The following is a 19202-nucleotide window of genomic DNA, read 5'->3' on the forward strand; positions in this document are numbered from 1 at the left end:
ACTATACACGTTAAGACACTAGAAACCAATGTATAGGCCCATAGGAATAACTGGCCAGTATGTATGCTCAAATTTACTTTTTCCCTGCAGTCAGCACCACTTATATGATGTTCCCCAGATTCACAGTAGAAATGGATATATGATATCAAAGCTAACATCCATCTTCATTGTCCGGTGATACACAAAAAAATCACAAGCTGAAGCTTAGCCTGTAGTTTGCCAATGTATTGTACTGAAAGTACAGAAAGTACTGAAAGCAAAATAAGGGAAAGCATGGCTCAATAAAATCTGCATGTGCTTTGTGCAGGATGGATGTCCCCAAAAGCAACATAAGGCTCTTCAAAATAAAAAAGGGAGACAAACATGAAGGGACTAAAACAAAAGTCTGACCATGCAAGTATGCCTATTACTGAAAACAGGTTTGAATAGATTCATAAGATCACCAAAAAGGTAGCTGTTTGCTTAGTTTATCACATATTTTAAATATTCGAAAGTAAAGTAATAATATCCATTTCTATAGAGGTGGGGAGAGGAAAGTAGACAATTTTTAAATAAACCATACATTTCAGAATGCTGAAAGCAAAATTATAGACACACGTATGAAGTTTACCTGGTAATCTCCTGCTGAAGCTGAGAAACAGTAGGCACATAGAACACTACTCCAAAATACACAGTTGGCTCCAAGGCATATTTGTCCAGCTGCTTTTTCAGAGGCTTGTCCAAATCTACCCATCTGCGCTGATTCTGCTTATTATAATACCACAGACTGAAGTATGTAATCTGAAAAAAGAGTCATTTCAATGATGAAGAAAGTTAATATTGCAATATTAGACAAAATATATTGTATGAAAATCTTGCTATGTAGAAATAAAAGTTTTAAAACACTGACTAAGGCTATGGGTTATTGAAAACTTAGAGAAGTGGAGAGACATTTAATATCAAAAGCAGACATTACTTCCAGGTGAGCAATCCATGTTAAGGTCCCCCACCTATAACATTACCAAACCTACTCTTTATTTCTAAACAGTCCCTTACCCTGTTGTGGCAACTCACAGATGTTAGTAGTAAGCATTTATGTGTGACAGGAAAACTAAAGGAACTGAGGAAGGTAAACAGAAAATGACATTGGACAGTGGGAGAGCAAAGCATGGCTTCTCTGGGGAACTGGCAGACAGGCTGGGATGCTGAAGGACAAAAGAGCACAGGACAGCTGGTCAGTCAAAGACAAGCTCATTAAAGCACATGTAAGGCTCATCCCACGAGCAAGAACATGACCAGGTACAGCAGCAAGCTACCTTGCCCGAGCAGGCAACTCTTGACCAAGCCAAAACACAAAACACAGTATGTACTGGAACCGATTGCCTGGGAGCCTGAGAGATGTCCATCCCTGGAATGTCAAAATCTCACTGGACAACATCTTGAGCAACACAATGTAATCATTAGATCTCCTCTGAGGAGGAGTGTGGACCAGAATATTTTTCTATCACTTCACAGTATAGTTCTAAATCCACACTGCAGAGCCACTCATTCAAATTTCTCCACTATGTTTAAACTGATTAAAATCTGCTCCTGCAGTACATATTTCATTCAGTTCTGGACCACAAAACAGATGTGGACTGGAAAATATTCACGTCATTATAGCAAAACTAGAAATCATAATCACAAGTTTTTTAATTGAGGGAGGGAGATAAGGGAATGCTACGAATTACCAATTACATCTGTAGGCATTTACATGGAAATTCTCCAAGTCCTTGCTACATACACATTACTATATGTAGAAATGGTAGAAATACCAACACCTTTAACCCACACTTTATATATTTTCAGATATTTTTAACTTACACAAAGCTATTAAGGATGAAGTTTTATAAAACAATTCATCATAATGATTTTTTTACATCAATTATTTCTGTGAATTAGACTTGGAAAAATTATCTACCCAGCAAAGTTTTTTCTGTTGTTTTGTTGTTTTCTCAGAAGCTCTAGCATTTTGATGCTTTGCAACATAGATTGACTTTCACTAAGGAGCAACAGCTGGTAGTAGAGAAAGACCACTTTAGTACTTTCCTGTGAAAACTCACCCATATACACATCTGAAAATTCATATAGCTACACCTTCTTAGTTTATAGTCTAAACAGGATGAAGAGTCTACTCTCATGGGATTTTGGCTATCCCTCACAGCTCTGACAGGCTGACTATACATATAACAACTACGACATGGGCAGATATGCTACATCCCAAACTTCAAGGACAGTGGTGAAATCAATACTCCATATTAGCACAGATCATTAAGTAATTTTGAGCACAAAAGTCAAGGTGTAGCATTAAATTAATAAAACCATCTATTCCATGAAAGCATTTTCTCTGGGAAATTAGAAAACTGGAAAATTAGAGGCAATTTAAGATATAATGTTCCTTTAACATTGCATACTGACAAAATGTACTTCTTTGCCCCTCTCTAAATTAGCATCAACACAGTTTTTAGTAATTGTTGGTGGGTTTTGGTGGGTTTTTTTCCCCAATGTTTTAAAAAAAAATCCTCTGAATTAAGATTACTGTTAGCATGTAATTGCAAAATCAGTATTCAGAAGATAAAAAAAAATTTAGGATGAAGTCTGACCATTTAACCTTAATTAAGATCCATTCTGCAAACTCTAAGACAACTGGTCCTACTTGATAAAAAGGCAGGTTGTAATACAAAAAATGAATTAGAACTGCTCATAGAAGAAAAAAACAGTTATTCGGTGTAGTGGAAGACATCTGGAGAAAAGGCAGAATGCTGACAGATACAAAATAGTTTCATGGTTGGGAAAGTTTAAAAATCACCATAGAGAAATAGACTGTATTCCCACATCAGAAACAGAGTTCTCTTGTAAATCAAATCCTACAAACCAAATTTTTCACAGGTGGACACTATGGTTTTAACTTCTGAACTCTGAAAATCAAGAGTAAAATTTAAGAAGTCATAAATACTTCCAGTTTCAAGAGGACAGAAGGAATATGGCTCTGAATACAAATACTATGAACAACACTGTTTTCTAAATTTCTCAGTCCAGGCGCACAAAGCTTGCAGATACCTTAGACAGCATTTGCTTTTATTTCTGTGGTTCAATCCCCCAACCATAAGATATAGCATGTGGCAACCTCTGGCATACCACAAGGATATTGAGAAGACGGTATCTTAAGATTCCATCAAATGTTAGGAATTACAACAGTAGTATGACACAAACTCCATTAAGAAAGAAATATTATGTTATCCTCCCCCTCTACTCTGCCCTGGTGAGGCCACATCTGGAGTACTGTGTCCAGTTCTGGGCTCCCCAGTTCAAGAAGGACAGGGAACTGCTGGAGAAGGTCCAGCAAAGGGCTACAAAGATGATTAGGAGACTGGAACATCTTTCTTACGAAGAAAGACTGAGGGAATAGGGTCTTTTTAGTCTGGGGATAAGAAGACTGAGGGGGGATCTTATCAATGCTTAGAAACTTAAAGGGAGGGTGCCAGGAGGATGGGGCCAGTCTTTTCGGTGGTGCCCAGTGATAGGACAAGAGATAACGGGCACAAACTTGAGTATAGGAAGTTCCATCTTAACATGAGGAGGAACTTTACTTTGATGGTGTCAGAGCACTGGAACAGGCTGCCCAGAGAGGTGTTGGAGTCTCTGACTCTGGAGACATTCAAAACCCGCCTGGATGCCATCTTGTGCAACCTGCTCTAGCTCTACCAGCTAACGACTATATGATCTCCAGAGGTCTCTTCCAACCCCTATCATTCTGTGATTCACTGCAACATCACACACTGAAAAGGATAAAAATGTATCGAATGACTACTCCTCAATCCTGCCTGCAGACTGAATGAGGAAAGGAATGCACGTAAAAAGTTTTATTTCTCTTTCATTACAAGACTGTTAACACCATGCGCACAGTCACAGGGGCCAAAGTCAGACTGTGATGCTGACATCCTGTAACTTCCAAGTGTTATAAATGTAATATATACATTTTGCAAGATGGTAAGTAAACTAGAGGACCAAAAAATAAAAATGTAACAGTTAAATTGAACGATATGCCATGAACTACTTTATTTCACTTGCTAGGAAGAGCTCAAAAAAGAAAGCCTACTGTGCTGGCCCAGCCCCTCTGCCCAACAGCCCTGGACTGAGCGCGATCTGAAACATCGAACCACAACCTTCTGGGTGAGAGCAGAGGCCAAGGCAGAGACTGAGACCTACGGGTAACAGCTACAGAACCACAGAAGCACACCAACAAAGTTGAAGACTTCTATAAAAGATTCCACACAAACACTTTTGGAAAACAACTAAAAATGTATACAAAAATTTCTGAGCACCTGTTTGAATAACTTTCATCTGCAGTCTTGGTGTATTTAAGCCTCAAAGAAGCACAGATGTATAACAGACAGGTAAGGAGAAAAACAGCACAAACTTCTGTTAACACCACCACTGTTTCAAACTCTCTGATGTAAGATACTCCTGGTTCTACACCCTGTAGTCTAAACTGCATCTATAGCCTATTTTTAAGGCATGATGATAGCTGCACTGGTCTGTTTCTTTAAAACACTAACCACTTTTTCTTGCCTATGCACAGAACCGAATAGTTAGTGGCACAACAGACCTAGAAAAATGTTTCCATTTTTAAAATATTCTCTGGAATCCAGCATATCTTTAAACAAGGTTTTTATGCTGTGGTATTTTCCCTTACAAACTCCTCCAATCTGGACTATCAAAAATAAAATGAAAGCCAAGTAAAATACTATGGACCAAAGCCTGCCTTCTGACTTGTATATAAACCTTTCACTTGACTTCAAGAGCAGAATTTGATCCTGTGAGTTTTCAGAGGAGATTATGCACCCTGGAATATTCACACTCATTAAAATAGAACCCATTTTTATTCATTGCTAAAACATTTTATTATTAGAAGCTCAGGACAACACCCAATTCTAAAAAGAATGTCATGACATAATTCCTAAAACATGTTAAGCTGTTAAGCTTAACACTACTTTGAGGTTCATTTATTTTAGTGACTTATTCATGACCCAACCGCTTTGAAGAATAGAAATAAAAAGAAAATATAATTTCTGCACTGACTTTCTACCTAGCTGCCTTCTGTCTCTAGGGACAAGAATAGTAAGCATTTTTGCATAAAAGTTCAAGAGATATCAAGAACACAAAAGTACCAAAAGCCCAACACGGTATTACAGCTCACAAGTTGGTGGGAGTGGGCTGACTTCATCTATGAAGTCAACCAGACTTCCTAAACTAAGCACAGGAGCTTCGTCAGGTATAAATGTGACAAAACTACATTACTGTAGGTGACTAGATTATACCTTTTGGCATGGTGTACGATGAGAGCTAGAGAAGTGTGGCTGATCAGTCTTTAGAAGAGACTAAAGTAAAATCTCACTGTGGACTTCAATTGCCTAAGAGCTGGCTATAGACAAGACAGAGCCAGACTCTTCTTGGAAGTGCTCACTACAACTATGAGAAACAGTGGGCACAAGCTGCAACATGGGAAGTTCCAACTAGATCAGGAAAAAAACTTCACAACAAGACTAGCCACACATTGGAACAGTTAGCCCAAAAAGGTGTCGAATCTCCATCCTTGGAGGCACTCAAACTCACCCAGGCAATGCCTAAGCCACTTGATCCAAGCTGGCCTTCCTCAGTAAAGTCTGGGATCATGCAACCCTGAGATGTCCCTTCCAACTCAAACTATTATGTGATTCTATGTCATTAGAACTGGTGCTGACAAAGAGAAACAGCTTACTGAGAAATTCTTGGATGTAAATGAAATAACTTTTTTTAAAAAAAAAAGTTATCTTTTACAAACCCATTTAAAACTGAGCTTTAAATCTTGACATTCTCATCAGTTTCCACATCTATTGAGCATACTTTGCTGTTCCTCATGTTTTGTAATTTGAAATGGAATCAATGAGATAGCCCTTCTTCCCTGTACCAACTGCCTGCAACTAGTTAGCTACAACTAACTGCTGCATTTCATTTTTTTTTCCTTAATATGGATCAGCCTCATCCCTAACATAATTCCACTTTGGCTCTAATCTAAACATCATTAGCATATATCAGTTATTCTGGTTAGCAGTATAAAAAAAAATGTTTTAATATAGAATCTCAGGGTCTATTTTGGTCACGGTTTACACTATCCAGAAAAGAAATACAAATGACAAATGTATATACCAGGTATTAAATATGCATAATCTTCTCACTTGAGCTTAACAGCACCTATTATGATCCTCAAACTTGACTGTGACTTCTGTTTTCTGGCAATCCAATATAAAGAAAAAGTTATGTTCCCTAGGACTTTGAGACAACACTATTACGGACATTTGGGGGGTGGAGGGAGGGATAAAAAAAATAATAAAAAAAAATTCATTCTCTATAAACCTTCGGACTAAAGGAAAAAAAACAACCCAAACACTCTTTGTGGATGGAAGCAGGGAGGAAAATAGACTTTAGCACACATTCCTCTGAGGCATAGCAGTGTTCAAAATTTACTTCAAACTTAGGTATTTAATTATATATTTCCCAGCTAATTTTCATATCCTGTATTATAAATCTTATAGCATATCTCACAGGTGACAAACAGACTGGAAATGAGAATTGTTTTCTAATTGTTAATACAGTGCCTTCTAATTAATGCAATCTGCTACCTGCCTCAAGGGTACACTGACCTAAGGAATCACCATCCTAAGATGTGAGGCAAAAAGTTAAAAAAAAAGAAAATAGTAACAGGGTTTATGATAGAATGCAATCTAAATATATTTTCAGGCTTTTCCTCTTTTACACTGGTACATACAAATAAAACAAGCCATAAGCCTTTCCTGAACAGTGCTGAAAACTTCTCATCATTGAAGGATAAGCACTACAGTTGGACTTATAAAATCCCAGCTAGCCCAAGGGCTCCACTGCGTCTAGCTTTATTATATGCTTGGATACAAAACAGTTCCTGCCATCAGGATATCACAGTTTATTTAAACTGCATGCAGAACTGGGTCAATAATCTTGTACTATGCATGACCACCAATTACAAATTGAAAGCTTTACCCAACACCCGATATTAAGAACTACAGAAGGACACAAGAGACCCTGAAAATTCTCCAGAAACTCCACCCTTATCACAGCAGAAAACCTCCTCCACAAATCTTCCCAATCTCTAGGGGAGAAAGGATTTGGAGCAGCCTGGACTGGCCAGCGTACAAAATCCAAGACTTCCTGGAAGGGGTGGAGAAAGAAACCTGCGAGCCTTGCCACGTACCAGCCACTGAGTGGAAAGTTGCACCCCTCTGCATACTACCATGACCAATTCGTCTTGCAGAAAAAGATGCTGGCTAGCGTCATAAAAATCCCACCCTTTAAGCTACTCACTTTAGGGTACTTTTGCTTATACTATTCTTGTTGTTCTAGTACTGACAAGATCTTCAACTGTAGCTGCAGGAGGGAGCGTTTAGGAGCTATATGAATGCAGAGAGAAGTCAGTCTTAAGTCTTAGTTCTTTCATAAAGTAAATATTTTTTTCCAATACACCCCCCACAGTTATTTTCTAACTACTCCAATATCGGTTTCACAAATGCTATTTAAACAAAGCAATTGCCAACTACAGCTTAAAGCAAAACAGAAGGGAAAAGAAATAAACAAACAAAATCAATATTTTGCAAGGTAATCTGACATATTCTAATTTATTAAAATTAAAACATTGCACAAATCACAATACACCGTGTTATATACCCTTCAGTTATCTTGAATAAACAGTCTTCTGATAGGCAAGGCAGATTCTACTCTTCAGTACATTAGACAAAGGTAAACTGGCTAATTTACAAGCTAAAGAGCAATACCTTCATAGGGCATAGAAGACATTATATCCCATCAAGACAGATTTTAACCTCTTGCAGAAACAGGTCAGTTATTAATCAACATGACCAGGAAATGTAGAAACATACTTTTTTTTTTTTTTTTTTATTGTGTTACTTTTTCCCCACCACTGACCAAGGCTCCAAGAAGGATGGACTCACATATCTGCTTTTGACTCGCACCTTACACAGTACTGATAATAAAAGAAGTACCATGTTCCCATTCATCAGAGGCTTAAATTCTCATTGCTTTACAATAGGGAAAAGTAAAATTTCAAAGTAGTCTAAAATACAAAACAATAAACTAATGTCTTTGCTTCAGAAACAAAGAAAACCTGTCAAAATAAGTATAAAACTATACAGCAATTCACAGGCATTGTGACAGTGAAAAAATACTGTGGTATATTCAAATTCTGACTTAACATTATAAAAAAGCTAAAGAAGTCAGGGGCTAGGCTTCCTAATTGCCACTATTGGTTTCATGCAAAAACTTTAATTTTGTGCTGTTCAGTGTAGTAAGACTGAGTGCAAATACTATACCTGAATGTATAGCTTTTTTTCCTTCAGAAAAAGGAAGAACTACAATAATTGCACTCAGGCAATTACTGATTTCTGGCTGAGTGCTCTGTCCTTCAATTTATCTTGGCTCCTAAATTACAATTACAGCACACATAATTAATACATGTTTTAGATGAAGTTTGTTTTTCAATAAAGTAGCATCTTTTAAATCAATTAGATTACACACTGAAGGTCTGCATTTTTATACATGTTCCTCCATGACAATTTTTCCTTTCCTAATTTCAATGAAAATTTGATTCAGAGAGGTGACCATAGCAGTTCAACTATGAGCACTCCTTCTCTTATTTCTCCAAGCATTAGCTAAAATTTTGTCAGACTTTGATACAAGGCATAAACATGTTAGTGACCTCTCTGTCATGACTTGGCCCACCTTTATTTGCCAGCCATTATGTTTACTGATACATATATATGTCAGAATATTTATGGTTGCACTCGGCCTTATTTTACAAACATTGTTTATGTATGCAAAACACACATTTAAGAAACCACCACACTGAATTAAAGGTATTTTGTGTTTTCTCCAAAGAAGAGATGATATTTAGAATTCAGAGTAAAGTTTTACAGCATAGTTCAAGCATTTCTGAAGCACTGTTTCGCAACTTCAAAGTTATTCAGGAGCCAGATAACCTCGATTCCTTCTTTCCTATTCATGTCCAAAACAAACACAGGAACTTGCATATGCACAATACATACTCTCCACAGAAGTTCCCTACCATTAGGTCTTGTACTTGGGCCCAAATCTCTACCGCATATCTGCAGTTAAGTCAGGCTCAGCTCGTACACAGTAGCAGAATTTGCCCCTTCTTTTTGGTTTAGAAGTTTTATTAGAAAGCAGAAATAAAAGAAGGTCCAGCAAGAGAGGTAAATCAGGCGTAACATCTCCTGCCAAACATCCTACAGATATCTAACTGTATTAACATTTAAAAAAACACACTTCTATATTTTTCGAGTATTTGATTTGTATATTCATGCCCTAGATGTAAGATGAGCAGAGTTGGAGATACTTTTTAAGGCAGTTAGCAATCAGAGCTCTGAGTAGTTTTTCAAAACTTGTCATTCCAGAATAGTTTTCTGCAACAAATACAGCATTTTGCATAAATCAAGTTTGGTTATAGTTCTCTCACAGGATAAAAGACAGGCTGCGCTACAAAAGGTAAGTAACTTATGTTCCCTGTTCCCTTTGGCTTCTTTCCCCAGTTCCTCAGTTTAAGAGAGCTGGATTACATACCCATTTGCTGATGAGTCACATTCTGGGAATACCAGAAGATATTCTTCTTAGTTTAATGCATTCATTTCACTTTTCTGTAAAGTCTACCATTCAGTAAAAAAATAAAATTGTCAACATACTTAAGACTTCCTAAACCCTAACTATGTGTCCATGCTAGTATACAACTTGGAAATTGAGAAGTACTACTTGGAAAACCAAAAGAAAACCAATGGTTAGCCCCACAAAGCATAATTTAAAGACTACTCATTTACATAAAGATCTGTTAAAACAAGTATCTTAAAAGATGGAACAGCATTAAAAATAAGCCGTTCAATTCACTGTCCAAATTCAGTAATTGCAGACTATACCAGAGAGAAAGAGACATTTACAAATTTTACCATTCAATGTGTAAAAAGGTAAAGATGCCCCTCATAACTCCTGCAATGAGCTGCTTTAAAGGTGAGTGGGAACTGCGTGTCATAACTGCATAGCCCATAGACAGTAACCCAAAACTGATGCCTCGGTTTTCATAACTGCATTGTCTCAGTATTCAAATAAACAGTCATACTTTCACATTTAACACTTTGAATTCACACTCACACTTTAAGGATGCTCAGTGCATTAACAATATGCAACATCTTATAGAAAGTACTTAGCATTTTACAGTTTCAAGGACTAATGTTGTTTTTGCAGACTTAAGCAAAGTGCTGAGCAAATTTTTCTTTCTGAAAAGTTTCTACCAAGCAAGCAGTCAGGAATGACCCAGTATCTGCTTCGCAAATCTGACTATTTAAAGGCAGAACAACATTTTTTGAACGCAAGCTCTGGAAAGTATTTTATATTGCTACTTTCCATTCCCTTTTATTACAACACATTTTCCTGCCAAAATAATCCATGCAAGAATGCATGACTGAAGGAATCTGCTCAGAGTTCAATAGTGTACTGTCAACTCCCTTAGTCTGATATATGACTCTTAATTGAGGCAATTGCCATCTTTTTTTTTAAAAAAAAAACAGATTTTTAGGAGTAGCTCCAAAGAAAGGTTACGAAGAATAGCTGTAAAAAAATGCATCTCCAACGCTCTGTGACTAGTTCAATAAAAGCTAGCAGTCATCATTCAGGAAGACAAAGCCTTTGCATTTAGCAAACCAAATATAGTAAAAATTCTTTACCTTCTCTTGACTTAGCAGTGACATCTGAAAGCGCATAGATAAAATTGACAAACTCCATTTACATGATAACTGAATTCTAAATATATTATATCTGATGCGTAAACACTAAGGCTATGAGTGTAGCTAGATTCTCCCCTTGCTAGAAGGAGAAAGATTAAAAAAAAACATACTGTTGCACAGAATTGCATTTTTCCAAAATAGCTGTACACTAAAAAAAATATTTGGAGAATCTACAAGAATGCATATTGGGATTGAAAACAACCACAGTAAACAAACACTTAGAGATTAATTGATTCACACCTATTTCATTTATTTATTATTCTCCAAACAGAAAAAGAATTATTTCTGACAATGACTGACTGTATATAGCATTTCCTACTGAGAAATCCTACAGTAATGCATGCTGCGTACAGTAATAAATGTTTGCAGGATTGAGTCCTAAATTTATTTGGTCAATATTTGAGCAAATTTATAAGCAGTTGACGTTGCTTGACAATGAAAATATAACATTTCAAAAAATCATAGTTATTAGACAAAAATTATTTTCACAATTACTCTTATTTTGGTTACCCAAGTCTAGGGTTTTCATTCTGTATTTGAATCCCATAATCAAAACACCACTATATGGCAGACCACATAATAGAGTAAAAGCATCTTTTCCAGAACAATGTCAGAACACTAAACTTGTAATAAAAGTTTCCCTTCTCCTGCCCCCCAAAAATGCAATGTGCTGTTAGTTTAATGACGACAAAATCAATTCAACCTTTTGAGACTCTTGTGGGAAATGTCAGTTTACACAGGATCCATAGCATTCAACTACTAAAATTATAAAACAATGACATTCCTTCATATGTTGGTAATCATGTAGATTTCTATAAACATTGTGCAGCTCAGCATTTCAGCAGTAATTCACTCAATATAGGAGATGTACGAATAATCATTGTGTTGGAGAAGAGCAAATTTCAGTTGCAAAATATGAATTAAGGATTTTTTAAGGAAAAAGGCAGGTTACACAGATATACACAGACTCAACTAGTGCAAGCCATGTTTCCTCATGAGGCCAGCACTCAATCTAAATGACTATATGCCTGCTCCAAGACAGTATCTGCAAGCATGTTTGTGGTATTTGAACAAGCAATACAAATAGTTGGTCATTGGTACACTTATCACATTTTTTGCTCTAGGTTCTTTTCACAGCACTAATCCATCAGAAAGAAATACATGCACACAAATAACACTCTCTTGCATATACTAAGCTAAAAGTTGTCTCAAGTCTCACAGTAATTCTTAACCACATTGCTTAGGCAGAATTTTTTTTTTTGCGTGTGCCGTTTTTTTTTAAACAGCATTTTCAGCATTGTGAAGTTTAGAACAGTCACTTCGTTTATTGCTCTAAGCTCCTCTTCACTGCCGCTTCTCACATGTCCTCCCCTTTGGACATTACCTAGCTCTGCAACTTAAGTTTGCAACTGTTTTGGACCAATTCGATTCATCATTAACAACGAACAGAACGTGAAGAAACAAGGGGAACACAGGATAGCTGCTCCAGTAAATAAACTGATTGCCCCAAATTGTAAGGAGTCTCCACATACATCATCTAGCACCAGAGACAAAAATCATGCCTTCACTGGACAGTTTGCTTACCTCCCGCAATTCAAGCCTCTGAGCCACCGCTTCCAGACTTTCCTGGCCTGTGCTTTCCACCGACAGTGTGAACTCCACAAATTCATTGTTGAGCAGCTGGATACGAGCCACCAAGCAACTCTTGCTTGATACTGTATAACGTCGAGTTCGTTTCAATTTTAACCCAAAAGGTAGAGGCATCTTCTTTTTCCCACACAGATGGTTACTGATAAAAAGCTACTACCACTGGGACCTTGAGAGGGGACAAGTAGCTATCTCCTCTCAAAAGGTAAGGAGCTGTAAAGTCTCCAGAGATCAACCAGCAGCAGCAGTATCCATTAAAGACAAGCAAGGTTTCCACTGAGAGACAAGTAGAAAGGGCATCCACTGGAATCCTAGCAAGGAGCAAAAGAGAATAAATACGAGAATCAGAAATGCTTTGTCTGAAAGAGGAATGGAAACATGGGAAAAATAACATGTATATTTTTTCTAAAGCTAAATAATCAGTCTACTTTTCCAAAATGCAGAGCTGTTATGCATTCAAATAATGAAATAAGCACCAGAATTTCTGGTTTTTCCACAGTTGATACAAGGCTTTGGCAGGATGATTATTTTTTTTTAAATTCGCAGGTGAATAATGAGTTGTCATCAAATGCAGCTGCTGTGCCTTAAAATAAGTATTTCTAAACTGAATCAGTATTTAAATGAAATACCTCTACAAAGTCCAAGTTGCCTAAGGTATTTCTAATACTGAACAAAGACATTTTCTTTACACGCAAAACCAGTGATCTGGCTTGTTTTTCAGAGCGGCATGCAGCCTCAGCTGCTATCTGTCGGATTAAACACAAAACCAAGCCCCATAAACGATTAAGGGGGGGGGGGGAAAGGCAGGAAGAGAGGCATTAAAGCTCACACCTTAGCCATTTCCTACCAGACAATTAAAATCCAATTCCTCTAATTATCCCTGAATTACAGCTAACTGTAACATTATTTCTGATGTCAAACTGTCGGACAATGTTTCAGGTTATACTCTGCCCCACCAAAAATGCACGCGAGCTCTGAGAACCATTTATTTTTCTATTTTCTCCTTGAAAAACATACTTATTCCCAGTCTAAAGGGCGCTACTCATTTCCCCACCTTTGGCAAACACCTTTGCGCCTCGTCTCCTGTCGACTCCCCAACATACAAGCGTTGCCTTCCTCCTCTCAAGTGTTTCCTCACCACACGCACCCTAACCTGTGAAATTCCTCATTCTTACTAGCGCTAGTTTTCAGCAGCACGTGCAAAAGAAAAAAATCTCTAAATACAAGAGGAGGAGGGAGGGGGGGTGTTCTATAGAAGTAGGGGTGTTGAGGGCAGTCGTTACAGCCAGGCCGGGCACTGGGGTTACCACTGAAGTGAGAAGCGCTTCACACACTCGAGACAGTACCACCTTCGCCTCTGGAGAAGGAGGGGCGGCTGTACCGCCTCCCTCACAGCGATGTGAGCGCCGGGCCGGGGCGCGGGCGGGCCAACGGCCGCCAGGCGCGGGGCGCGAGCGCCTGCTCGCGCCCCGCGCCTGGCGGCCGTTGGCCCGCCCGCGCCCCGGCCGTTGGCCCGCGCCGGGCCTGAGGGAAGGCCGAGCCACCCCCGAGGGAGGGGGTGGAAAGCTATGCTTCTTCCTCTCATTGTTAGCTGCTGTTTGGCCCGGGGAAGCTCTGCCTGGGACCTCTAGTGGCAGCGCCGCACCGCCTGAAAAGAAAACAAAACAAAACAAAAACCACAACAAAACAACAAAACAACCACCCTCCTCCTCTTCTTTTCGGGCTGGTATGTTATTAGTAGCACAGTTTGAAAGGCGTGATTTGATTTCTGAAAAGTCTCGAGAGTTATCAAACGGGAATAACGTGAGGATATCCATTTATTTGGGGGTGGAGGGAAATCGGAAGAAGGAGCGCACCGTTTTTTAAACCTGTTCTTAGCGCACCTGTTTTTAAACTCAAAGGTATAGCTATAAACAAATAGACAGCAGCATACTACTTGCACATTTATATACATACCTAGAATTTTAATGTTATTCTACACAACCACACAGTCTTCTGGTTGAAAATCTCTTATCAGACTCCCTACTCCCTTGAAAACAGCACGGCAAACAAGAAACAAGCGGAAAAACACTAAAAGCCTAAAATGGGGAGAAAGAGGAGGCAGCATGGCATTTTTCCCCGATGACATCTTTGCAACCCTACTCCAGGGAATGACCATAAGCATACTTCATGACCACGTTTCTCATATTCTGGAAGCAGTTCTACCATTCTACACAATACCCATCCTCAACAGATAACCACCAAAAATCTTATTCGAATCAAAAAAACCCCGACCCAAACACTAATTTATTTTTGGGTGCAGCAGTGGAATAAATAACAACTGATAGCAACAGGTTTCCCTGAAAAACTTAGGGATATGCGGGGACTCCTCACTTTATTACTCTCTCTGCACTTTGATCCTCCAAATCCTGCCTCCCTGGAGCAGCATGCAGGGAATGCTCTACAGACAGAACCTTTTAGTTTCCTGCCCACTGCCAGCAGAATCTCGCACTGGGTTTATTCCTGGCAGAGAAACTTTTGGCTGACTGACCTCAGCTCACGTCCCTGGGGCCTGTTTTCCAACACATTCTGTGCACAGTTACACACTTTCTTCGGTGCTACAGCAATGAGAAAAAACAACTTACTCATCTTTTTGAGAGCTGCAGTCAGAAGTGCAGTGCTGTTTTAATCCCAGTTATTACGCAGTACCAATATGGAACACATTCAAACTTCTATGCCCCCATCAGGCTGTTAGAAAAGTAGTCTAAGGGCATGGAAAAAAAATAATGAAAAAAATCACTAACCAGAGGCTGACCTGACAGGTGAAATTCCCAAACCATCTAATGCTGATATGAGGCAATCTCAGACTTTCAATTATTTCACTATGCAGACAGGTAGCAATGCAAGCAAAGAAAGGAAGTTTAGAGCAGAATCTTCAGAACATGCCAGGAGCACTCTTCAGGTTATGATCTGTGTTTGCATTTATTGCTCTACTGAACATTTACTCTAAATGATTTCATTTTAACTTGGTACATGTCTGACATAATCTTCATTACTTCTGAAAAACATTTACAACAAGGAAAACTTAAGTAATCAACTTCCAGTCCATATCACAAAAGATCCAACTCCAAAAAAAATTTTCCTGTCATTTAATTAACATTGTAGAATAAAGGCAAGTTTGATGAATAATACTGAGGTATCACTCAGTAACTTACACTGCTAGCCATGTGTACTTCTTGCAAACACAGCTGCGCTGCTTTTATTCAGCAGCTGTGCATTCTGCAATGCTAAGTGCTCTCATATTTGCCTTCTGCATTACTTGAAATTCAGACACATCTGCATTGTTATAAAGCTACTTTAGCAAAAAAGAACTACATGCTGCCAGGAGTTACAAATCCAATTGACAGCCTCTACAATAATAAGACTTTATTTAGCAAGCCTGGAATTTTCACACAACAGCTAGAAATGTCTTTAAGTGGCCAAACTTTGTACATTTATATTTCAACACAAATGTCTAGTTTCAAAAATGTTGTATCAGAATTTCAGCAACATGGCTGTGACTGACACATGATTATTGAGCACTGTGGTATCTTTCTCCTTTACCTACACCTCCCACTCCCCCCTCAATAATTTGCATTTTACTTTACAAAGACCTTCTAAACAGCCTGCATGAATGACATCACACAAAATAAAACTGCAATATATAATGCTGAAAAAGCCTTCCTATTATTTCAAATGCTTAAAATACATATATTTATTTTAGAAATATTTGGGGAGCCAAAAAAACCCCAGAATACTCCACCCTCCCCTTGTTTTACTGGTTAATCTTTGACATGACTCTTGGACTGAACAAGCAGCAATAAGTGCGTATCTCAAACCTCCCCTACCTCCAGATGCACAGTGCTACAGCCTTTACTTTTCAAAAAGTAAATGCTTGAAACTCCTCAGCCTTAGGGAGCACAGCAGAGAACATCATCCACTATTATTTTCACGGTGCCTGATGTTTTCCCCTTACCTTTTGCAGCGATCCAAAGACACCCAGTCTCCTTTCACATATGTGTAGGCAAAAAAACCCCACAGCACTCCAAGACTCTTTCTCCCGGAGCCATCTCATCGGTATTCCTCAGGAACTGACTTACTGTGTTCCTCTTCTCCGAAACAGCTGCTATCTCGGCTAACCCACCTTCTTTCAGATCACTCATAGTGAAAACATTCCTCACTTCCTGTCTCAAAAAACTTGCTCTGGATATCATTCCACTGGGTAAAGAGCTGGGGGTGGAAGAAAATATTACAACAAAATAAAACCTGTGCCAGCCAGCTTTTCAGGCAGCCTCTTTCATGTGACGCTGCGCTGCATGAGCACAAACTGCGTTCTCGGGAATATTTTCAAATCGCTCGTCTCTGTGTGCCTCTGTGTGTGTGCATTTAATTTCTTTTCCTGGAGGCGTTCCCCTCGCTCTATCCATGCGGAAGGATACGCTGAAAGAATTAAAGCGAAGGCCCGTATGCTTGTAGCCCATTACCTCAGAGAGTTGGAATGCCTGGCAGGGAGAATGTCAGCAATGAACAGCTGCTTCTCTGGCTACACGGGCATTACAGAAATAGGGGTTACAACAAATAGCAGGCAATCCTTGCTTTTTTTAATCATATGATCATTTATTTTAAGCCTTTCCAATTAAGGCAAATCTCTTACCAAAAAATCTGTTGGTCTTATTTTCATGCAGCTTGGAAATATTTTCAAGGTTTAATCTGCGTGTTCCATACCAAATGACCTATGCACATACATTTATGTCTGCAGCTAAAAGCAAAAGTCATTGAATAGCTTCAGCTGTTGGTAATATACACAGCAAGAAAATGCAGATTAAAGACTGATCTTTCAGCCCTTGCCTGGACTTAAAACTCCCAAAGGTGTCAGTAGAAATTATGCCCTTAATAACAACTGTCTTAGCAAGCATTAAATGCATATCAGTTAAGCAATATTGTGTTTAACCAATGCAAACATCATATAAGGGGATGCACTCCAGTCTCACAAATATATGGAAATGTCTCTGTGTGTGTGTGTGTGCACACACGTGCGTGTGAAATCAGCAACTGTTGCATACAATGTGGAATTTTATGGCTCTTCACATTGGGTGAGCCAGGCAAAAGTATATACAAACTTGAAACAGGTCAGGGATGAGGAAAAAGGTAAAGTGAGTATGTGAACACTGACTCATGACTAAAACTTAGAAAGTGTTTTGGTAATGTAAAGCGCACAAACACGCTACTGTCTGAGCAGGTCCAACCTGCAGATCTGCTATGCAAATAGCATGTTACTCAGGAGGGCACTAATCTCCACTGGAATATGTAGGTAATTTTGTACTATGATGAATTCTTCTGAGTTATTTCTCTTAGACACAACGGGCTTTCCTCTGATCAAGGGAATAGCTCTTTTTCCCTCCCCCATACATCAGCCATAGTTAGGATGAGCAGTCCATAAGCCAAGGAAAGAACTCATTCAGGGGAATTTTACATCGAGTAAAATAAACTGACTTTGAAATAAACTAAGTGGATACACTTTTTTAATGCTATCTGCTAAAGGCCAGAACTATGGTTAGTTGACAGAGAAAACTGACCAATACAATGCATGACAAATCCAAGCCATGAAAATCCAGGGTAACAGAGGCAACCCTCCCTATTTTTAAGCAATTCACACTGGAAACAAGGTCTCATTTCTCTTATCTGTCACATTTCCTATTCTAAATCTCGATCACACCCATTTCCTGCCTGATTCCCTGCCTAGAAGTTGCATTTATTAGAGTCTTCTTACTTTCCATAGTTACTCCTTACTTTCTCTCTTTGCACTTATATTAAAGACAACACATCATCTTAAAAGACACAAGTAAGACATTGTCAATATGCTCCTCTGCAGCTTGCATTTTCTCTTTTTGAAGCTCATCAGACTTCTTCCTGAATTATTTTTTTTCTTCTGTTTCCTATAAGCCCAGTTTGTATCCTAACTTGGTGTTTTTCTGCACTTACTCCATTTTGCCCTAGCTCATTTTGTGCCTCATCAGCTCTCCATTACCTGCTTCACTCCAACTATCAACTGTAATAAATAGAACAAAGAGACAAAGGCATCCATGAACATGTAATGAACTCTGATAAAGATACACCAATAAGACATAGAGTGATTGCCTCAGGGCGCTATACAGTGCTTTGGCTTCTCCCCTTTAACCTCTGGTCAACACTCACGACATGCCTGGGTAGAAACACCCGCACCTTTTACTCTACTTTTTACTCTCTTTTTGAAGATTATGGGAGGAAAAGACTAATATGCTACAGCTGAAGGTTGCAGCCCTTGTTCTCTAAGTACAGAGAAAAGTGGCTGCCTGTTGGGTTGAATACTTCCTGCCCATATTGAAACAGGGATAAACCTCCTTTGTTCATATTGACATCTTCCCTTCTGGAACAGCTTTGATTCTTTTTCCATCCTGGTCCAAATGCATGATTGCAGTTGAGTATATCAGCCAACAGGGTGAAGGTTGACACAAGTATTCACCTTGTTCCGATTCTGGGAACTCTGTCCAGCATCAGGTCTTTGCACTGATTAATGGTAAGACACAAAGTTGGAAGCGAGCCAAATAGGAAGCAGAATCAGTCACCCTTCAGGCAGGAAAGCAGTATGCATGTATATACTCC

General features: G+C 38.8%; 1 protein-coding gene across 1 annotated transcript in view; it reads right to left on the reverse strand.

Annotated features, from left to right (window-relative positions):
• PTPN21 (protein tyrosine phosphatase non-receptor type 21) overlaps positions 1–16834 on the reverse strand; it is a gene marked incomplete at its 3' end in the record, with an annotated part of 41634 nt that extends 24800 nt beyond the window's left edge. The window contains exons 1-3 of the mRNA XM_082486016.1: positions 16537–16834; positions 12480–12853; positions 611–780 (exon numbers count right to left, since the gene is read on the reverse strand). Of these exons, the coding sequence (XP_082342142.1) occupies positions 611–780; positions 12480–12659 (350 nt within the window). The 5' untranslated portion in view covers positions 12660–12853; positions 16537–16834. The remainder of the gene's footprint in view (positions 1–610; positions 781–12479; positions 12854–16536) is intronic.
• Positions 16835–19202: the final 2368 nt, after the last annotated feature.

Source organism: Vanellus vanellus, assembly GCF_965231255.1.
Source record: "Vanellus vanellus genome assembly, chromosome: 6".
Classification (NCBI taxonomy): Eukaryota; Metazoa; Chordata; class Aves; order Charadriiformes; family Charadriidae; genus Vanellus; species Vanellus vanellus.